General features: G+C 36.4%; 1 protein-coding gene across 5 annotated transcripts in view; it reads right to left on the bottom strand.

The window, feature by feature from the left end:
* The window catches only part of QKI (QKI, KH domain containing RNA binding), a 162,428-nt gene that overhangs the window by 17,499 nt on the left and 120,286 nt on the right, over positions 1-24,643 (bottom strand). For all 5 annotated transcript variants that reach the window (XM_054493154.2, XM_054493156.2, XM_054493155.2 and 2 more), the window contains exon 4: positions 21,151-21,294. In XM_054493154.2, coding sequence (XP_054349129.1) covers positions 21,151-21,294 — 144 coding nt within the window. The remainder of the gene's footprint in view (positions 1-21,150; positions 21,295-24,643) is intronic.

Below are 24,643 nucleotides of genomic sequence, written 5' to 3'. Positions count from 1 at the left end.
AGTGCTGGGACTACAGGCATGAGCCACCGCGCCCAGCCATCATCAACTGTGTTTAACAGCTATGTTAAAAGGATACAAACAGGTCACGTTTAACGTAATTTACACATTGTTCAACTTTTCTAGATTTAGACACTAGATCTTCATTATCCAATCATTTATGCTTCCTAACAAATCTGTGGTATTGGCAGTGCATTATCCCTGAGGCTCAGGCAGGGTAGGCAGCTTATCCAAAGCCACAAAAGTTCACACTGCAAACCTGGCTTCCAACCCAGAATATCTGATTCAAAGTCCTCATGTTTTAACCATTACATTACACCTTCTCCAGTCTTATGATGCCTTTAAGTAGAAGTATCTTTTAAATTCATCAGACCTCATGTTAGAAAGTAAGTAAATCATGTTTATTTAGTATTTTTAGATCTATATACTTTAAAAAAAACTACAACAAAGTAATCACCAGAGAGCTGAAACAAATGTGTATTTCCAAATCATTAAAACTATGTCAACTAAAAAAATAATTCAAACCACTGCCTATCACAAAGGCCCAAATTCTCCAGCATTCAGGGCATTGAACAGTTTATATGAGCAACCTTGCTTGCAAATGTTTTGCATTAGTCAAAATCATCTGTCCACAATCCCCCTGAGTAGACCTGGTACTTTCCTCTCCAAGTTAGGCTCCTATTAGAAGCATCCTATGTGTTCCTCAATAACACAGATCATCATCATCTCCCAGAGTGCAGGCTTTTTTTTTTTTTTTTTTTTTTTTTTTTTTTTTTTTTTTTGAGATGGAGTTTTGCTCTGTCACTAGGCTTCAGTGCTGTGGCGTGATCTTGGCTCACTGCAACCTCCGACTCCCTGGTTCAAGCGATTCTCCTGAGTGCAGGCTTTCTAAGCACTCTCACGCATATTGGTCTTGCTTTTATAAATTCATGCTGCTTATTTTTGGGGTGATCAATCATATATAGCCATGTGCTATCTCAGTTTTTCTAGTTTTTGATTTTTAAAGAAATTTCTCATGAATTGTATCCATAAATTAACCAATAACCAATAAACCCATGTTCCTTGTAGCCCCCAAAGCCTTGCAAAAATGAATGTGCTCAACATATTTTAAAAAATGAATTAGTTTTCTATAAGATTGAAATAATGGGTAGAAAAGGTTTTCCAAACAAAAAAATACATGACTAATTTACTTGGAGAATAACAAATATCAGAGAAAAGAAAAAATGAAGAGTGACCTCATTTTATGAAGAATTTTGATGCCAATTACCACTTTGATCTGCTCTGACGGCTTTGGCAGACAGAAGATAACAGATAATTTGATTGACTTAAACAAAGGGGTTTATGAGAGGGAAGTGACAAAAAAGGATTTGTCTTTAAAGCCTCACTCTGCTATTTTGTGGATGGACTGCTGGGGGCGCCAGCATGATTACTGAGATGGGTCATGAGCTTTAATATGGTCCAGGCAACAGAGAGGATGAACTGGACTGGGGTAGAAGTTGTAACAGAGATGAAAAGAGTTATGTTAACCTGACAGGGCCTGATGATCAGTTGGACACAGAGGGTAAGGGAAAAGGAGAAATTAAACAATGTTGTTTAGGTTGTTGATTTAAGCAATAAAGTAGATGGTGGCTCCATGTAATGAGATAAAAATCGAGGAATACAGAATCAGAAGTTCTCTCTTGAAAGGTTACATCTGAAATACTTATCTTAAACACCTAAGTGGAGATACCAGGTACACAGCTCAATATTCATCTGGTTGATGAACTTATTCCAGCTTATCCTATACAGCTGGTAGAAAAATACGCTTTCATATTTCTGAGTTTTTCTCCAAGATGATGTGGCAGTTACTAAGTTCCAAACTGACCTGCCATACGCTTTCCAAAGCTTAATGTAGGGCTCTACAACTACTACTTCTTTGCCAGCTGGTTTTCTGTGAGGTTCTCAGAACTGAGGCATAGTGTGGGTGTTAAAGCGGCTGACCCTGAAGAGCTGGATGAGGGAGAGATGTTCTCCTTCCCATGTGCGCTCCTTTCAGCTATGCACTTGCCAGAGGCAGCTGTCTCCTAGCTCCATGCTTCTTTCCCAGCACCTCTAGAACCAGTCTCATCGTGCAGCCCCTTCCCTCCACACACACCAGAAGCAGCCAGCCAGGGTCCTCTCCTCTGAGCTCCTGAGGTTCTTGAATTAGCTGAGAGATACCAAGCCAGGGTCTTGGTTCCATACACAGGCTTTCTTCTCTTTTATTCCAGCCCTGGGGTAAAAGATACTTTTTTTGCAGTCTCTAAATCTGTATTACAGCCTGTCTTTCTCCTTTTTCAGTTCTCAATACCTGTGGAACCAATCAACAACTTTCCACACATAAAGCAAGGTAGAGGGAAAGTGTCAGGCACTTTATTTAACCAGAAAAGCTTAAAACACTCAAACACACACAAATATGATGCTCCTCCTCCATTAGAACTATATAAAACTAACAAAGATTTGTACCTTAGGACAATATGTTCTGCCTCTCTTCAACAAGGTATAAACAGATCCACTGAAAAGTAATTACCTCAGAAAAACAAAAGCCAAGTCTCAATAATAAGTACTTACTTCTTCTAATGCTAAATACAATATGATACAATCTGTGATTTTATTAATAGTAATAGTAATCTTAATAGGCATGATAAACTTTTGAAAGATTTATATGATTCACAACTCGGGGTACATACTAGCATTAGCAGTAGAGCCACATCATTTTATAGATTAAAAAAAAAACACCTCCAAAATTGATTGTTATTTTAGATGGATATTATTAGATGATACGGTTGGGCTGGAAGGTGGGACATATAAATACCAATTGGGAGTTTAATAGAACCTTGTTCTACAAAAGAAGATAAAAAATAGGAAACTGAGCTGGGCATGGTGGCTCATGCCTGTAATCTCAGCACTTTGGGAGGCCAGGCGGGTGGATCACTTGAGGTCAGGAGTTTGAGGCTTGCCTGACCAACATGGTGAAACCCTATCTCTACTAAAAATACAAAATTAGCTGGGCATGGTGGTGCATGCCTGTAATCCTAGCTACTTGTGAGGCTGAGGCAGGAGAATCACTTGAACTCAGGAGGTGCAGGTTGCAGTGAGCCGAGATCGTGCCATTGCACTCCAGCCTAGGCAACAAGAGTGAAACTCCATCTCAAATAAATAAATAAATAAATAAATAAAAACAATAAAAAAAAGAACCTGAAAATTATGACTATCTAAAAATCTCTTAGTTTTGAGAGGTGGGACAGAGAGACAAAAACTAAGAAAAGTATACCCACTGTGGTGGGAGTGGTTGTGAGGGGGCTTAGAGGTGGGCAGAACCTAAAAGATGTAATGATTGCCTGACAAAAAGTTCTGAAAATGAAAATATATTAAACTCATTCATATTCACAATGAGCATTGAGATAGAAAGGTAAAGGAAGTTAAATGATGTGTAACTGGGATTATGATGGGAGTTTGCACAGGCTGCAGTGGAAGACCAAATGAAAAGGCCTAGGGAAATAATCACAACAGCTTTAAGAATCTTATGGTAACTATAGATTCCTTCTCTAGAAAACATATATGAGTACGCAGCTGAACCTTTCAACAATATGGGTGGGCTTGAACCATGCAGGTCCACTTTTATACGGACATTTTTCTGCCTCTGCCAGCAAGACCAACCCCTCTTCCTCCTCCGCTTACTCAGTATGGAGATGATTAGGATAAAGAACTTTATGAGGCTGGGCGGGGTGGCTCACGCCTGTAATCCCAGCACTTTGGGAGGCCGAGGTGGGTAGATCATGAAGTCAGGAGATCGAGACCATCCTGGCTAACATAGTAAAAAAAAAAAAAAAAAATACAAAAAATTAGCCGGGCGTGGTGGCGGGCACCTGTAGTCCCAGCTACTTGGGAGGCTGGGGCAGGAGAATGGCGTGAACCTGGGAGGTGGAGCTGGCAGTGAGCCAAAATCTTGTCACTGCACTCCAGCCTGGGCAACAGAGCGAGTCTGTCAAAAAAAAAAAAAAAAAAAAAAGAAAGAAAGAATGAACGAACAAACATTATGATGATCCACTTCTGCTTCAATAGCAAATATATTTTATCTTCCTTCTGATTTTCTTAATAACATTTTCTTTTCTGTAGCTTATTTTATTGTAAGAATACAGTATATAATATACATAACATACAAAATATGTGTTGATCAACTGTTACCAGTAATGCCTCCTGTCAATAGCAGGTTATTAGGAGCTACATTTTTGGGGAGTCAAAATTATACGTGGATTTTCAACTGCACGTGGGGGTGGTTCCCCTAATCCCTACTATGTTCAAGAGTCGACTGTGTAAGCAAAAATTGTTGCATACAATTTTAGGGAGTTAACTGTGAGTATTAAACTTACTCATGAAGATATGTGATTAAATTGTTAATTCACTCCAACTGCTCTTGCAAGACTTCCAAGGTAATGCTGCGTAATGTAATCATCACAGTAATGAAGTACTTTTCAAAGTGACTCTGACTCTTCAAAGTAAATGCTTTTCACCAGGAGATATTCATGAGATTTCTAAGCTATCAAGCACAATCTTGACAACCTCACAGAAGAGTAGAGGGAGAAAACTACCTGGCATTTAAAACAATTTTATGTCATGACTGCTACTTTCACTTATACCCAAACTATTTTCAGATGTAGTCATGGTGGTAACACCAGAGGAGGTAATTAATTTTGGTTGCTGCCCATCTTCTTTTTCTTTGTTGTTTCATCAGACGTCTAATGATATCTTCAACACAAATTACTGACTAAAATCCTGAACCTCAGAGTTAGGCTAAGCTAGAATAAAGTAAGGTAAGGAAGAAGTATGGGCTACCACCTACTACTTGTGACTGGTGCCTGAAGTGGGAGAAGTCTTGTGGAACTGGAGCCCTCAACCTGTGGGACCTAAGGCTATCTCCCAGTGGACAGCGTCAGGACAGGATTAAATTGGAGGACACCCAGCTGGTGTCTGCTGAGGAATCAGGTGTCAGAACTGACTGGCTGCTGGTGGTGAGGAGAAATCCCTACAAATTTTGATGACCACAGATCATAGAAGCACTCGGTGTTGTGAGAGTATAGTAGGAGAAACTGATTTTGTGTTTTCCTATATCCTTATGCACACAGATATGCAAGCACTGGTATTTTTCTAACATATCAGTTTTCATAAGAAATGGAATCAGGAATCAATGAATTAGATAACATTCACATTGGCTGGCCATTATTGGTTAAAATTTGATCGATGCCCCTGTCTTCCAACTTCCAACAGAAGCAGCTTTTTTTTTTTTTTGAGACAGAGTCTTGCTCTGTCGCCCAGGCAGGAGTGCAGTGACACAATCTTGGCTCACTGCAAGCTCCGCCTCCCGGGTTCACACCATTCTCCTGCCTCAGCCTCTCTGAGTAGCTGGGACTACAGGCGCCCACCACCACACCCGGCTAATTTTTTGTATTTTTAGTAGAGATGGGGTTTCACTGTGTTAGCCAGGATGGTCTCGATCTCCTGATCTCGTGATCCGCCCACCTCAGCCTCTCAAAGTGTTGGGATTACAGGCGTCAGCCACCGCGCCCGGCCATAAGCAGCTCTTTGTTGGGGTGGCTGGTGCTTTAAATATTTCGTACAAACATTTAAGAAAGTTTGTTAGTGGTGAAAAAAAGGCAACTGCTCTGGTACCAGAGTTAGAAGTAATTCAACTCTGGATTTGCCCTGTTAGAACTCAGTTTTATAATAATAGCCATATAGCTTTCCCCCAGATCTTTGATTACTGAAATTCCTGTAAGAAAAAGTAGCTTTGTTACTATGTGCTATGGTTTAAATGCCCCCTCCAAAACTCATGTTGAAACTTAATCCTCAATGTGGATCATGAGAGCTCTGCCATCAGTCCCTCAATGGATTAGTGGATTAATGGATTATTACAAGAAGAGAACTGGTGGCTTCATAAGATGAGGAAGACAGACCTGGGCGAACACATTAGCTCACTTACCCCCTTACCATGCAGTGCCTGCGCAAGAAGGCTCTCACCAGCAAGAAGGCTCTCACCAGATGCCGCCCTTTGACCTTAGACTTCTCAGCCTCCATAACAGAGAAATAAATTCCTTTTCTTTATTAATTACCCAGTTTCAGGTACTGTTATAAGGAACAGAAATCAAACTAAGACACTGCAAGTCTGAAACTCTCCTAATTTCCCACGGAAGAACTTTTAATGGATTTCACTGCACAGTGTTAGGACTCCACCTCTTCATGTATTGAAGAGCAGATTGCACAGTTTAAGTCTGAAAAGTATACAATTAGGGTCCTGGTATACACAATGTTAAGAAATATTTGTTCAACAAACACAAACAGATGCTTGAAACACCTGTTAAAACAGTAGTGTGTTAGATTGTAAAAGAAGGTAATTTTTTCTTTAAGAGGTAGAGAATAACAAAGTGAAACATTACTACAATTGCATATTAATATATGTTCATTTAAAAACCACAGACAAGTAAAGAACACCATGTAGTATGTTTTTGTTTTGTTTTTTTGAGACAAGTTCTTACTGTGTCACCCAGGCTGGAGTGCAGTGGCACGATCTCGGCTCACTGCAACCTTCACCTCCCGGGTTCAAATGATTCTTGTGCCTCAGCTTCCGGAGTAGCTGAGATTACATGTGTGCGTCATCATGCCCAACTAATTTTTTGTATTTTTCATAAAGATGGGGATTTACTATGTTGCCCAGGCTGGTATCAAACTCCTGGCCTCAAAAGATCCGCCCACCTCAGCCTCCCAAAGTGCTAGGATTACAGGCATGAGCCACCATGCCCAGGAGCAGTGTTTTCAGGAAGTAAGTTTTCTAGCTGTTGGTCTTTTACTGAGTCTTAAGTTATTCACAGCACTGGAGTGCCCGAGAACACTTTCTCTGGGATGTTCCCAAGCTTTTTCCTACCCTTTCCTGTGCATACTTCCTGCATATCCCCTCCAGGACTGCTAAGGAAAATGAGACATTGGCTCTGCTCAAAGTTCATCAGCACCAACCTCAAGTCCCCCCTCAACCTCTCTGGCCTCTCCTCCCACATTTCTCTGGTCAAATCTTCTTCGCTCGGCACTCATTCTCTTTCCTGCTGCCCTGTGAAGAGATGTCTCCCGCCATGATTGTAAGGTGCCTAAGGCCTCCCCAGCCATGTGGAACTATGAGTCAATTAAACCTCTTTTCTTTATAAATTACCCACTCAGCAACCATATTCTATAATTACAGTGAATACAGCACTATCCATCCAGTTATACAAGTCAGAATTCTGGAGTTACAAACGATACCTTCTAGTTAATCACCATTCACCACATCCAGTCTATATTACCTCTTAAATAACTGCTTATTTTGCCCAGTTCTAACTCAACTCTCACCTTCTGGGTCTCCTTTCACACATCCACTCTGGCCCATTAAGATGTTCTCTCACCTCGTAGCCAGAGTGATATCGACAAAATGAAAATAAACCTGGCTCACTTCTTACAACTCTTCAGTAGTGCCCAGTCCTCTTCAGATAAGATCAATATCCTCAAACATGCTAGGTCTATTCACTGGGTACCTCACCTCAATCTCTCTCTCACTCTGCACTTTGGCCACACATACCTTCTTTCAGTTCCTTACCAAACTGACCATGTTCTATTACAATCTTTTAGAAAGTGGTTTTACTGCCATAATTCATATACCACAATATTTACCTGTTTAAAGTGTAAAATTTAATAGTTTTGGGTAGGGTTACGTATGTGTATGACCATCACACATATATAGATATTAGTTGATTTAGAACAGAGCAACCTAATGAGGTGATTTAAAAAATGAGGCAAAAAGGGGTAAGTGACTTGTGGAAGATTTTACATGAATGTGTTTTTAGGTTCCATTTTTACTACGAAAAGCGAACAAGTGCTTTGTTAAAGGACTAATATTCAATCATTAATTCAACACACACTTACTGATCACTTTCTATGTATGTGTAAGGCAGTGAGGGAGAGATACTAAGATGAAACAGACTTCATGCATGTCACTGAAATGCCCAGTCAGGGGCAAGGGGATAAACAAACAAACAAAAATTCAGTTCTAATAATTCTATGCTACTACCATAGACAATGCATTCTATAATACTAGTACAGAATACAAATCATGGAGTTCTTTCTGGAGATCACCAAAATACACTACGTAAACAAACAGTGTTCTGAAAACTGCGAGTTATTTAATATGTGTGGGTGTAAGTGTAAAGGAGCAATGACATGAAACAAAGTTGGAAAGGTAGGCACATGTTAGATGAAGATAAGCTATGAATGTCATACATTTTTACCATGCGGTGATAGAAAGCCACTGAAAACCTACAACAAGGAGTGTGATGACATTTCTATATATTAAAAAGATAGTTCTGGCCTCAAGTAGAAAATGGATAGGAGGGAGCACCATGGGTAACAGACCTACTCCACCTGTGACAAGAGAAAAGATACGTGCTATTCGGAGGCAGACTCAGACAGAACCTGGTGATGATCTAGATGGGAAGGAGTCAGGGCAGGAGAGAAAAAGGTGGAAGGAGGTGGATGAGTCCTAGGCGACAAGTATCATTCTACAGAGAAAACAAGGGAAGAGTTGTGATACGGGGAAGGCAAGGAAGAATGTGATTTTAGCTTTCAAAATGTTATGTATGAGATGCCTATGTGGCATCCACATGGAGGTGTTGAATGGCTGGTTGAATTGGAATTCCAGATTAGAAGCACACTGAAAAACAATCAGCACTGCAGTGGTAACTGGAGGCATGGTTACAGAACAGACTGTCCAGGAAGAACAAATTGGAAATGAGATACTTTAATTCTAGTGAGAGCATGACAGTTCTGAAGTGCAGACATCAAGTGATCAAAAAAGCAATTAAGAACACAGTAATTTTGTTCTATTCTCATTTACATTATGAAATCTAAGTCTCTGTATATACTGAAGTCTTGTTTTCTAGCCTTGTAAACTGCAGTTTTTCAATAGAAGTTTGTGAGATGAATTTCTTTTGTCAGTCGTTCAATGCTTGAAAGAAATATTCCCAAGTATGTTGTAATTCCACAAATGCTAAATTAAAAAATCAAAGTATTTTTATTTAAATTGACAGGAGAATTCATAAAATAAATTACTGTCACAAAGTAAGCTAATTCCTAAATTAGCTAACTTTCTCAGAAATATTATATTCTACAAAGAAAGTTACTAAAAATAAGCTGAGGCCGTGTCAGCTTAAAGGCATAACTAAAGATACTTTGATAAATACTTTTATATTTTATTTATACATTTTAAGTTTTTCTCCACAAAGATTTTAAACGTTAAGAGAATTAAAAAACAAAACACATCTACTTATTTATATAATTTGGCAATATGGTTTCAGAGTTAATTCCCATAAAGGAGCCTTGTGACGAATAAGCAGGATAATTTAATAGTCACTTTCAAATTTTTCAAAATACAGTTATTAAAAATACAACCAAAAATCAAGCTATAATGAGCTACCAAAAGCTTACCTGAAATAATCTTAATACTAAAAATGCTTATTTGAATCTTTTAATATACTATTAAAATGTCACAATGGTTACTATCTTAATTTTACTTATAAATATCAAAACACTAAAACATTTGAAATGTAAAGAAAAATTAAATATGAGTTAAAATACAAGCAAATTAAATATAGTAAGGGACATGTGATTTCTGAATCATTTAATATACTATTAAAATGTCACAATGGTTACTCTTAATAATCTTACTTAAAAATATCAAAACACTGAAACATCTGAAATGTGGTAAAGAAAAATTGAATATGAGTTAAAATACAGGCACATTAAATATAGTAAGGGACGTGATTTTCTTAACGTTTTTACTAATTCAAGTTCAATGCGCACTACTATAAAGTGAATGATTACAAATACTTTGCCTATATATAAGGAACATGATGCTACTTACCCACCATCAGAAGGGCATGCAAACAAATTAAAGGGATGTATGAAAATAATTGAACTAAAGAAAATACACTGAGAAATCACTCGCCTATTTTTCTAATAAATGATAATTACTAAAAAATATGTATTGAAATTAATTTTACGGTATCTGTGTAGAATATCATACATTTAATAAAGAAATTTTAAAAAACCCCAAACACTAAAATGCATTATCCCAACCAATGAGAAGTTTATGGGACATAAATATTTTATATAATTATATAAAATATACAATTATATATTTATATTAATTATAAAATAATAGTTTACATTAATATTTAAATTAACAGGTATAAGCAATTATAAAGTGTTGCAAACTAAACATGCAAATTCTGAGGGGTGCATGGAATACAAAGTTAAAGGACTTCCTTTACAAATGCAAAAATATTTCCTAGGGGATAAATATTTAATTTAATAAATATTTCCTAGGCCCTATTATTCTATGCCCAGGGTCCCTTTTTTTTTTTTACATTTGCAAGGCCTAAAATTTAGAATTACAAGATGTCTAAACCTTTTGTCAACCTGAACAAAACCTTGTGTTGAAAGAAGTGCTTCCTCAATGAATCCTTACAAGAATCAAGAGGAGGATGTTATTCATACAGAGTCTCTGTTTGGGAAAGCTTGTTCAGTTCCCAGAAACAAGACATATTTTTTATCACCAAGGAGCCTGATCAAACTAAACATCCAAGTTTAAGGAAAAGCCCTCTGTTGTGTTTAAGAAGCCAGAGTCACTGCCAGGCAACATTACGGCTGGACAGACAGTAAGCAAAGCTTTATATAGCTGCTCAATGATTTAGATAATTATGGTATGATGTTGAGGGAAGTCTTAAAACCTATACCTTGGCAAACTTCTTTATCTGTCTGTATGGACTGTCACCCAAATAAATGGTACTTTTAATTATTTGTGAAAATTCTAGTTAGGACAACGTGCCTGTTGTCCTTATGCAGAATAAGCCACACACCTAAAACATGGAGATAGAATATAAAAATTATGACGCTGATATATAGAACTGGATTTTACTTAGAATTGTCCCTCTTCACAGGAAAGAAAATCAGCACATTTAAATTTCTGCAGTGCTTTTCTCCGCCGTCATTTTTCCCAAAGCAGCACACACCCATGAGAGTACCTTACACACAGCACATAAAGGTGATGGCTGTGATTCCAAGGAGCTCTGCAGAAATTACAGAGAACTCTGGTAAGGACTACACAGGTCTTTGTATTCTATACTTAAATGAGATTTTAGGACATTATCTGTCCATGACTCAAGCTTTATTAATGGTTCAACAGTTATCTTAGAGCTATAGGATTTTAATCAGATTACACTGATGTGTGATTACATACTGACCAGTAAAGATTAATATATAAACAAAAAATGTATTGTACCTTAAAAAATTTTACTCTTTCTCACCTGAATTGAACAACTGTTCTCTCCCTCAAAATACCCACATTTCCCTGGTGAAACATTTTTGAAAGACGCATCCACATTTTCAGGCCACTAGGGTTAATAACAACCAAATTATTATTTGCTTAATGAAACTGTACCCTAATGGCTTGACAATGTTAAGACCTCCAAAAAGACCATTTTTATTTTGTTAAAAGTATTTTACAGTCTCAAAATTTTTGGCTTAAATTGTACTTTGGGTGTTTTTCTGAAGGGCAGATACAAACCACCAATGTAAGAACTACTATTACTGATATCTTGAGGATGGGTGAGGGCACACGAAGTGTAAGTGATGTTCATCACCTTAGACATTTGTAGGAACATTTTCTCACTAAAAAGTCATTACACCAAAATTTAACTCCTTTGAGAGACAGGGGAGAGCTGAAGCTCTCTCTGAAAGTACAGTTGTCCCTCATTATCTGCGGGGAACTGGTTCCAGAACACCAAAATATACAGATACCAAAATCCATGAATGCTCAAGTCCATGATATAAAATGGCATAGTATTTGCATATAACCTACGCACATGCTCCAGTCTACTTTAAATCATCTCTAGATTACTTATAATACCTAATGCAATGCCCAAATATCATTTCATTCATGTGGATTCAATGTAGTGCTTGAAGGATGCAAATTTAAGTTTTGCTCTCTTTGAAACTCTGTGGAATTTCCTCATTGGTTGAATCCACGGGTGCGGAACCCATGTATATGCAGGTTGTAGTTACATGCAACCTGAATAATCCAGTTTATAAACCGAAGTATCTTAGTTATTTTCCAAAAGGGCTTTAAATGTTCTTACTTTGTGAGAAAAACTATGACGAAGATAAAAATACGTATTTATTACATGCACTGAGTAATATTAAAGTCAGTATCTGTTTAATGTTTGTTAAAGCAAAACAAAGAATCAGTATAATAGCATTATCTGAAAATATAGTTAAATTAAGATGGGAAATTTATATCTAGAGTTGTCACTTTTTTCCTCTAGAGACTTGGAACAAAATGTCTTTCCTCAAATGTGCTTTATTGCACCATATTTAGTGAAAAACAAGCCTGGGTAAGCTGATCGCCTGCATGGGAACACGGATCAACTCATTCTCAGTAAGAATTTAAAGAAGCTATCAGCCTTCTATACAGTTTTGCCTATATGAGAGAAAGCAAGGACTGGCTTCTTTCAAACCTATAATTTATGAGTTTATTCAAACCCGCCAAAATGCTTTAAGTAAACGCCTCTCACATTTGAAAATTCCCATGGCAACTCATTTAGGTTGGCAGACAGGCAGTCCCAAATTCAATGCTTTTATCCTGCAGCTAAAGCATTACAATGGTAATTCTGCTCTGACACTCTGAAGAGACTGCTAATTACCACACTCTGAGTCCCCAGACAGATTTCCCATTCAGATTAAAATGGCTCTGCAAGGTAGAAATCAGTAACAACACCTTTACATGAGAGATGTTCTTTCCCATTACAGCTCTATCAAGGAGCCAGTACATTACCTCTAGATGTCTTTTAATATATCTTTTAATACCTCTCCTTCTCTCCCAATAAAATGAAAAGGAGGCCAACAATACCACAAATTTCAATGATCAATATTTGATCAAGGACTAAATAAATGCAGTACCATCAACTCATTAACAATTTGGTTAAAGAACTAAATCAAAGATAAAATTACCATATCTCTATGGTCATGATGTCTATTACCTTCTCATTCATTAACTCTTAATATTTTCCGGTTATAATTAATACTCAGTTAATTATGAGTTAAATGCATATGGCAGACAGAAAAGAACCTTTGGGGAACACAAAATGCAAACTTTTAAGAAGTGCATTTTGTGACAGATGCCTATTATCCTAAATTTCTATAACATGTAGTGTTTTTTGAAAATGAATTAAAATTACTTTTGTCTTGATGAATATTTTCAAATGTCATAATATTCCTGATGACAACTTTAAATTTCAAAACCCGCAGGTGGAAATTTGTCGTCATGTATAAAAGTAGATCATTTACTTTTATAGTACTGACCTCCATGTATATAAAGAGATCAGCTATATGTTAAAAACTGATCTGTATTCAAGTTCTCAAATACCTATAAAGTAAACATACAGAGAAAACAAACACACAATTTTACTCACCATAAAGAAAAAGACCTGTTATTTCAACACTTTATGAAACGTCTAGGTCTGCAGGCATATTGTGTGCCAAAGTCTGTTTTAACTTATGAGACAACATCAATGAACTTCAGTTGCCTGAAATCACTTAATTTCTGTATTACAGTCTAGCCCTTTAAAGCTTAGTATTCTATCTCCCCAATGGAAACCTTTTACCTCCCCACTTCCTATTAAAACTGTGGGAAAATTATAGTGAAAACAAGATATAGGATCCCTCATCTCTACTTTCTCAATCTTAATATCAGCATAATCCAGCATAATATTCCCCCAATTTCACCATTCTTGTGTTTTTTAGGTCTCTTCTGAGAAGATCACAAAAGATCATAGAATATGTATCCATATAAAGTCTTGACTAAGAAATATCATGTATTACTTTCCAACTAGATGAATGAGGATTAATGGAAGGAGGAAGGATGTATCTGATACCTGAGAAGCATTCCCATAATGTGTGCTCGTGTGTGGAGAGACAGTTTTATACATATTATTTTTTAGCAATGTTATATAATTTCATTTTTTGGGGGGGGCTACTATTCCTTGTAAATAAAAACCTATATTGACAAAATCATGACTAGCAAACAGGGTACATTTTGTAGGGAGGGAACAGAAGTACTCTCTGGTGGTATGGTGCCTTTTGGGATCATAAATTGAACTTGCAAATGACATGCAGTTGCAAGTAACCAGCCCATACATGGTTAAACACATAAAATGCAAAAAGAGGAAGAAGGAACATGTATGCGCCTTGCATGTCCACATAATTAAAATAATTACTACCTTTACAAAGTCTCTCTAAGGCAAGTAGGCCATACTGTTTAGTACTATCTTTATAGAAAACATGCTGCATGAAATAACTGATATTTGGGGAGAAAAAAATAAAGACCTCAAAATTAAAAGAAGGAAAAAGTTACTACCATATGAAATGAAATAGACTAAAACTTTTGAACGATGCCAAACCATGTTCATACAGGTTGTATAAGCTATAATAGATGGATTACATACATAGATATGCATGCATGTACATGTGTACACCAAATTCTTTTGCCCTTTCAGTGCCATCAGGAACACACTGGTGTGTATATCTTTACAATGAATGAATGGAGATTTTTACACACCTCTTTCAGTAACTGACAAAACTAGAGAAAAGGAAAAAAAAAAAAAGGGTAGACACAGGAGAAGATCTGAGTGTTTTCAACTATCTTCATCTAGAAACAATACAGAATATACACCCAACTACTGCAGAATTCACATTCTTTTAAGTGTATGTGAAACATTCATCAAAACAGACCATATGCTGGGCTAGCAAAAAGTTATTATTAGATTAAAAAAGACTACCATCTTATCAAATACATACTGAGCATAACAAATAAGAAATCTACAATATGATAAACAGAAAAGTCTCAAATATTTGGAAACATTTGGAAATAAAACACAGATCAAAGAAGAAATTACAAAGAAAACTGGAAAAAACTTTTGCACTGAATGATAATGAAAACACAGCATAATATTATTTGTTGGATACAGCCAAAACATTACTCAGAGAGGAATGTATATCCTTAAAAGAAAAGTCTCAGAAGTACAAAAGACAGGTCTCAAATCACTGACTACCTTTAAGATGTCCCCAAGTAAAATTAAACCTTAGTAGAATAAAGATGTAAAAGCAGATTTCAATAAAACAGAAAAAAAAATTGAGAAAAATCAACAAAACCAAAAGCTGATACTTAGAAAACGGTTGATAAAATTGATAAAACTCTAGAACTAGATTGGATCAGGAAGAAAAAAAAGTAGATATTTGAAGTCAACCAATTTAGACTAGATAAAAACCTACGTATAACTCGAGAAACAACTCTTGCCTAGTTATTTCATGTTTTGTCACCAGGAAACAAAAAGGAATAAAGTAAACTGATCATCAAAATCAAGGAAACATCTGAAACTAAACTGGTGTCATTTTCAGAGTAAACATGTTCTCCAGGTAAAATATTATTTGATTCTACTAATAAATGGTGTGTGATTGTCTCAAAACCCTTATTACTTTTGCAGTATAATTACAATACTGAACTGTTCTCTGAAAAGAAACAAGTATAATTGCCCTTATAATGCTCAAGCTTCTCTGAGTTTGCACGCTTGTTGGTAAAAAACAAAGAAGTCTACCAGATTGTTTTGAAACCCAAATACGAAGTGAAAAGATTTGAACTGATTTACTAAACATTTAGTTACATGTAAAGTTATGCAAACTGATGAAACATTACAATCTTCAAAATTATTTTTAAAATTAGAACTGCATCACAAAGAGAGGGAAGTACAATCTTTAATCAGATTTATTAGTCTTTTCAGCAGATGGAAAAATACAAAATATTTATTACATTTCCTTATTAAAGTTTATATTAAGCAAAAAGTCTTCCCCTCCCTACTCCCCACCCTGCTAGGACCCTCAAGCCTGGACTAGATGTTTTTTGCTATACAACACCTAACAAAATGGGCACAAAATGATTAAAATACACAAAACTCTTTGTCTTTCTAAAAAAGTACTCTATCTTTCCAAAAAAAAGAACTTATTCATTCTTTATATGATAATGTAAATGGAATATTTCTCATTTAAAAAAAAAAAGTTCAAGATGTGAACATTAAAGATAAAGTTCTTATGTTACAAAAGTATCTCATGTTACATAGGTATCATAAAGCTCCTTAATATAAAAACTGACCTAAATAACAAATAGTTATAAGAACCAAGAGATTTTACTCACATTTTTTGAAATTAAAGGGCTTTAAAAAAAAAAAGCCTATTAGAAAAAGCAAAGATCAAAGTTTGATAATATCCAGGGTTTGAGTGTGTTGAGAAATAGGCATTTTCGTGCAAAACTGGCAGGACAGTAAATCGGTACAAATTTTCTGGAAGGCAACTTAGAAATTTTAACATGAATAAAATAATAAAATTTAAAATGCACTTACCCTTTAACCTAGTAATTCTACTTCAAGAGACTTATCCTTCAAGTATATATGCACAAGTTAATTAACTCGCCAAACTGATGCAGCATCTCTTCCACTGAAGAGAAGGGAAATGTTCACCACTGGACATTCTGCCGCTGCCTATTTAGGAAGGTGCCTTTAGGGGTAATAAAAAGGTCTAAGGAACTACCATGAGGCCAGATGACTGAGGTGGAGTGGAATATACGATCACTGGAGGTAAAGCAATATAAAAGAACCGAGAGGCCAAAGTACTGGAAGGATTATTTATAAACATAATAAAATCTTAAACAGGGAAAAAATTCCGGTTCTTTTTCCTCTTGTGCCATTCTTTCTTGAACCCATGCCAGCGACACTTTTAACCCCACTGTTCCAAAAAAAACAAATTGACTGGCAAGGTCACCAATGACCACTACGTGCCAAATCCAATGGCTGATGATTTCCTGTTCCTACCTAAAAGGTCTAAGCGTGACTTCCAGGACTGGCTCACAGCTCTCCTCCAAATCCAGGGGCTCCCCGCTTTGCTCTCCCTTGCTGGATCCTCCTTCTCTTCCTGTTACATGGTGAAGCATCCCAGGCTTAGTCCTCAATTTTTTTCTATACTTATATCCAATTTCTTGATGATACATCCAGTCTCATGGCTCAAAAAGCTTTTGATCTAATGACAATTCTTAATTCTATATATTCTAGGTTCCACTTTCTCACCTAATTCCTGTTATAACCAAATGCCCATTCAACATTTGCTATCAACTTTTACACTTCCAAATCCAATTTTTTGACTTTCCTCCTAAACCTGCTCTTGTAAAAGTGTAAATAAATGACAACTCCAATTGCTTGAAGTTATCACGTCTCATATCACACCAAGTCTGTCAAAATTCCTATCAGTTTTACCTTCAAAAAAATCCATGATCTTACTACTTCTCAGCACCTTCAACACTACTCCAAATCACTTTCATCTCTAACTTAAACTGCAAAGACTTCCTTATTGGTATCTCTGCTTTCCCCACTGCCCTCAAAGTCTATTCTCAGGCCAGCAGCTGGAATGATCCTTTGAAATACAAATTACACTTTGTCCCTCCTTTCCTTAAATTCCTCCAATAAATAGCTTCTCATCTCGGACTAAAACCCAATCTCCTTACCATGCCTACAGGCCTTAGATCTGCCAGTGCCTCCCGTCCCCACCGACTTCACCTCCTAATGCTCTTCAGCCTGCTCATTAAGCTCCTCACTGGACCCCTGGATACTCTCTGAACATGCCTCAGGGCCACCGCACTTTTCGCTAAGGTTTTTTCTTAGATGTCACCTTCTCTAACCAGCCCATATAAAATAGCAGTTCCCTAATCCCAGTTCTCTATTCCCTTATTCTGCTTTATTTTTCTTCGCAGCACTTTGTTACAAGAGAATATTGTCTATATTTGTTTTCCTCACTGTCAGTAATCTAACCCCAATCAGAAGGTAAACTTCAGGATGGCAGGCACTTTGCTGGTCAGCTTTTATTTATTATTGGTGTATCCTCCACAGCTGTCACAGTGTCTAACCTACAGCAGGCATTCAATTAACATTTGTTGAATGAACTACAAGGCCCAGAGGTGAGAAGACTGAAGGTTTAAGAAATTCAAATAAATTCAGAACAACTCAATCTGTGGTAGGGTGAGGAGGATGTGTACATATGAGTGTGTGCTTTACGTACAGCAAAAACTAAAAAAAGGAAACCTGAAAGGTAAGCTACGGCAAATCATGAAGAAACTTGTAGGCCATGCTAAGGAGTTTTGTATTCTTTTCTCAGAGTAAGAAGGAACCGCTAAAAAATCTTTAAGCAGGGAAAGGTAACAACAGACTGCAAAGTAAAGATGGGGTTGAGAGGCCCCAGAAGAAGGAATACCAGTTGTGGGGTTCTGATACAGGCATGGTTTGAAGTAAGTAAAGGCAATGGGGATGAAGGAAGGTAAGCAAATCTGAGAGAGACAGGAAGTACCCTGACTGAACTTGGTGTTTTTCGGGACCATGGTAACAAGTTAGAAAGTCTAAACTACCCAACAGAATACTGAAGGAACAAGAAAAGCGTAACTGAGAATTCCAAACCAAAAGACCGGCAATTTCTGTTAATCCACAAGGTAACTGAGCATCTGCTATTCAAACTGTCAACAATACAAAATTATGAGCCTCACTATTAAAGGTAAATTTCAAGATAAAATATCTGTCTTTGAAAATATTTAGGCAATGATAAACTAATGAGCCTTATGTTGCATTTTCATAGAAGTCAAAGCAACTTCTGTAAAAACAGTAAAAGTGAGTTGGCAAGGAACTAATATTTCTGTACATTTTCTCCAACTTGAATTAATGCATTCATTTTATCATCAGCATTTGTAAAGAATACAATTGCAAAACAGTATTACTTAGACAACATCACATAGAAACAACAAACTTTTATAGAGAATGTATGTGCTAGGTATTATGCTAAGTATTCTCCATGTATCATCTCATTTAATCTTCACAAGAAGTATAGGGGTTTATAATGCTCCAATCTTTTTTTTTCCCCCTAAGGGACAGGGTCTTATTCTGTCACCCAGGCTGCAGTGCAGTGGTGCTATCATATAGCTCAACTTCTTGGCCTCAGCGATCCTTCCACATTAGCCTCCCAAGTAGCTGGGACTATAGGCATGTGCCACCAGGCCCAGGTACTTTTTAAATTTTTTGTATAAAGGGGTCTCGCTATGTTGCCCAGGCTGGTCTAGAACTCCTGACCTCAAATGATCCTCCCACCACAGCCTCCCAAAGTGCTGGGATTATAGGCATGAGTCACCACGCTTGGCCATGTTCCAATCTCATAGATGAGAAAATAAAGACTGTTAAAAGTCACAAAGCTGGGATTCAAAAACCAGGAAGTGAGTTCTCAAAAATACGATGTATTCTGTCTCCCACATTTATTTAAGTAAAAACCCAAATCATTTGATGCTTCAGGAAAATTCAGTTATTTTATGCATTTCTATAGTGAAGATGAAGCAACTGATTTTACCTTATGACAAGATTCAATCATTTATTTTTCAATTTACTATGTTATTGCTATGTGCTGGGCTCTATGCTAAATACTAGAAATAAAAATGGTAAGCAAGACAAGAGATTATAGGTGACTGGGTAAATAGAAAATTTAAAAGATACTAACAATATCCAGTTGATCCTCAAACAACAAGGGAGGGTTAGGTTGTTAGGGACACAGACTGCGTCAAAAATTCTTGTGTAACTTTCAACTCTCCCAAAATGTAACTAATAGCCCACTGTTGTCTGGAAGCCTCACAGTTGATCAACACATATTTTGCATGTTTTATATGTTATATACTGTATTCTTACAATAAAGTAAGCTACAGAAAAGAAAATGTTATTAAAGCAATAAAAGTCATTGTTAAATAACTTTTTCTGATCATGATGCTAATTGCCCAGTATACTTTCAAAAATCTCCTTTTCTATAGTTTTTCAATACCACACAATTAAGGAAAATGAGAAAGATTCCATGGTTTAATAGTACACAAATACAGATTTTAGTTTATATTTAACCTGATCATTAAAAAAAAATAAAATCTATCAACAGAATTTACACAGAACTCTTTTATTCCAAGGAATTAATTTCATCAAGTTAATGGGAAATGTTTATGATTTGTCAGTTTACTTGTTGAATAAACTATCAGGGTAATAAAGAATAGGCTATCTGGGAAATAAAAAGCAGCAGGTACCATAACTCATTTATGTAAATGCCAATACTTTTTGTTGGACACAATACTAACAGTATTCCTAGTTTTTTCTTTTCTTTTTTGAGACAGGGTCTCACTCTGTCGCCCAGGCTGGAGTACAGTGGCACAATCTCAGCTCACTGCAACCTCTGCCTCCCAGGCTCAGGCGATTCTCATGCCTCAGCCTCCCAAGTAGCTGGGATTACAGGTGCCTACCATCACGCCCGACTAATTTTTTGCATTTTTAGTAGAGATGGGGTTTCACCACGTTGGCCAGGCTGGGCTCGAACTCCTGACCTCAGGCGATCCACCTGCCTCAGCCCCCCAAAGTGCTGGGATTACAGACGTGAGCCACAGCGCCCAGCCCTAGTTTTTCCAATAGCAAATTAGGGTCCAGATTTCCATATAGTTTTACTAATATAAGAAAAAAAAAATTAATGGCCCAGAAAACCAGTAATTTATTTTTCATTTCCTGTTAAAAAAATAATAATACTCTGGGAGTAGTGCAATTATTATTTCTAAAAATATTAAAGGGTTAAGTAACAATAAGGAGCCAACCCAAGGAAGGGGGGCAGACGGAAGAGATGGGGAAAGAGAAACTGGGAAGGAAGAACTGATAACACAAAAGCATCTGGATAATTTCTTATGAGATGTCACCCTCCAAAACCCCTTTTAATGTCTATCTAAGGACTCCTAAATATGAACTTTACATTTTTATTATATTAGAAATATCAGTCAGGTGTTTTTAATTTTATGCTTAAATAAAATTTCTAACAACCAATAACCTATTCCTTATAAACATTACAATAATTTAAAATAAACTGACAAAAAAGGACAAGGCCCAAATCTAAGGTCTGGAAATTATTACTTACTGCAGGTACCAATAATTTCTTCACTTCTTCAACTGCTCTCTTCAATTTGATTTCTGCTCTGTTCTGAGCATCTTCCACAGTGATAAGTACATGTAAATCTTCATTTAGATGCTCCCAATTGGGCTTGCCTCTATTTTGTTCCTCCTAAAAAATTTACAGAGTACATGATTAAAATTATTCTCTTTAAAGAGAGAGTACATCTTTCGTAATACTAACCTTTTGTCAATTATTTCAGCTATCTTTGCATTATTTTGCTATGATGGCACAAGTCTTTGAATTATTTTTCTGGGTCCTCAAAGCTTGATTGAATGTGAGACTACTGGGTCAAATGATAATTAATTCAACAAGTATTTGTTGAGCACTTACTATCTACCAGGCACAGAACCAGATGCTAAAGATCAGCCCCGAGCGTGCTCCTATGCACTAGGAGCATACATCATCATCATGTATGTAGTATCATACAACATACATCTGATACTGTCCTTACATTACCATGAAAAACACTTTGAGAAACATGTCATTATTTCTGCATTTTACTTATGAGTAAACAGAAGGTCATCAAGGTTAAGGGGGTCACTTCTCAATGTCACACAGCTAACAGGCTGTCAATTTAGGAGCTGAATCAAAGTTTTCATTCTCTAATTCAGTGACCTTTCCACTTCATTACAACTGCTTTTAATGACATTAGTTGTATTCAGCATTAGAAAAGGTATTTTGCATATAGATGTTACCGTGTAAGATGACTACCACTTGTTTTAAGTATTTCATGCAGTAATTACGAAAATAGTTTTATCTACATTCCCATCAGACCATACCTTAAAATTAACTGTAAGGCTACTCTTTAATTATATCAAGTCATAAATACTAGTTTCATAGAGAATATCTATATTTCATTTCCTTAATGTCTTCTAGTAAGAAATATCCCCATGTTGAAAACCTGGTCAAGCTACAGGGAGGTTAAGTAGAGTTGGCCATAATTTCAGAATCCCTGTTTTAAGTTTTAGAGAAAGTGTTTTTAAATAAAATAAGAATATAAGTAGTATATAAATGGTATATATAAATGCACCTGGCACAGAGCAAGGTACCACAGACAAACAATAAATATCTGCTGTTGTTGGACCTTTATTTTAGAAGTTACTATTTACCTAATTGTTAGATTCCAGTAAAAGAAAATAAAGCAGGCATAATAAAACTGCTTTCTGCAACAATTCACATGATTGAGCTTAGCCAATAAGCCTAAAAATAAATTTTAACAGTAAATGCTTCTGCTTTATTTTTAACTAACACATCTTTAGGATGAAAATGCATCCACATATTGTAAGGGGATACAGGAAAAAAAAAAATAAAAGTCAGACACAATCCTAAGCTGGGCCATCTATGTATTTCCAAAGAGTGAACTCTGAGTCAGCACAGCATTTTACAGGGGTACCATCTGTCCAACACTGTGTGAACCACCAGCTCAGAATATCTGACTGTTTCAACATAAGGTCACATTACATTCTTTTTGATGATGTCATATCTTTACAAAGCTAGGTTGTTAGCGGTTGCTGTAATAAAAATCAAATGCATACAAAAATCAATGTGGAACAAGAAAAGAGGGTGGCAGTATAAAAATCTGATTCCAGAGTTTGAGAATTTGAACAGCACCCAAGAAAATACAAATGCTATTAGTAAAAATGTGGTTATTTACAAATAAAATGTATAGTCTGTTTCAATTCACTGTTTTTAATATACATACTAATTAAGTTGTTTGTAGAGTAAATATTTAATAAACAGAACTCTGAAATATTTTTTTGACTAGGGTACACCATGCAAACTAAGTGGGAAACCAAGGAGTCAATGAATCAAGGAACTGGAAACCTCAGGGTTATCTGTATGGCAAGAAATAAAATGTGTATTAATATCTCTAACTGTGGCAAGAAAAATTAGTTTTGTTATCCAGATTTCAATTGTTATGTTCAAGAATGCTAATAGTATTTTCTCACCAAAATTTGTATTTTTTATTTATCCTTTTTTTTTTTTTTTTGAGAGAGACCTACAAAAGCTACTAGTCTGGTATTATTTGGTGGGCCTAAAAGTGCACCTATTTGACTAAACGCATATATATGAGGGACTTCTGCTTCCAGGCAAGATACAGTAACAGGAACCAGATTCACCTTCCTGCTGAAACAACCAAAAAACTGGCAAAACATATCAACACGTTTCAAGCCACTAGACATCAGACAACTAAGGACAAATGACGCAGAGTTGGGAACAACTGAGGTGAGCCTATGACTGCCCCCACTCACTGGCTTGAGAGTCTCCAGACAACTCCATGAGGACACTAAGCAAGAGTCCAGGGAAACCGAGGCAGCCAGAGCTCACAGAGTCCTGGGAGAGCTGCCACTCAAATATTCAGCTGAACACTGATTGTTGCATACTTGAGAGGAAATTCCAGAGGCCAGGGAAGGAACCACCCAAAACGATTCCAGGTCAAAGTGCCTGGCTCTAGAAAAGAACAAGACTGAAAGACTTGAATGATTCCCCACGGGTAAGGGACACAGAAAGGTCTTGCCTCAGTGGTAGGAAAAAACTAAAACTAATCTAAGCACTGTTCCAGTACAATTAAATACATTTTAAAAGTAAGACCAAATGCCTCAAATTATTTCCAACTAACTTAACTGTGTCCCAGGACAAAGCTCAAAGATATTTATAGGAATATAAAAATATCCACCCAACAAGGTAAAAGTCTGGCATACAATTAGAAATTAACGGGCATGCAAAGCAGCAAGAAAAATGCAATACATGAGACCACCCCCCAATCAATTCACTCAAACCAATCTAGAAGTGATACAGATGTTATCATAAATAGACAAAGACATTAAAAGCTCTATGTGTGTGTATCAAACACTAATGCATATAGATAATAATACAACGAAAACTGAGGAACATTTATAATAAAATATATTTGAGAAAAGCTTAAGAATAAAAACTAAAATTTGACTTGCCACAGAAACCTTTATACATGGAGAAAAGCCAGAGAATTTAAAAGGAATAATTATTTTCATGATAGAAACAAAGTTGCAGTATTATTCGCCATTTTGCTTTATTGCAAGCATACATTTTTAAGGTGTAGAACACCTTGGCCAATGCATACTCTTACTAATTCAACAACTTAAATGATAATTAAAAATATAAAAATAGGAGAAAGCAACATCTACCCTGTTTGCTTCAAAATAAACATTTTTGCTTACACTTTTAAAAACAATTGAAGGAGCAAAAATTTTCAAAGATGGAGAAATTAATGGAATCATGTACTTACAGTCCCACCAAAAATTCTAAACACTGCAGAGTTTAAAATGTACAAACTCAGCTGGGCACGGTGGCTCATGCCTGTAATCCCAGCACTTTGGGGGCTGAGGCAGGAGGACTGCTTGAGCCTAGGAGTTCAAGGCCAGCCTGGGAAACAGTGAGACCCTGTGTCTATTATAAATATATAAATAAAATGTCCAAA

This window comes from Pongo pygmaeus, chromosome 5 (genome assembly GCF_028885625.2).
Source record: "Pongo pygmaeus isolate AG05252 chromosome 5, NHGRI_mPonPyg2-v2.0_pri, whole genome shotgun sequence".
Lineage (NCBI taxonomy): Eukaryota > Metazoa > Chordata > Mammalia > Primates > Hominidae > Pongo > Pongo pygmaeus.
This window is presented reverse-complemented; position numbering and strand designations above follow the sequence as displayed.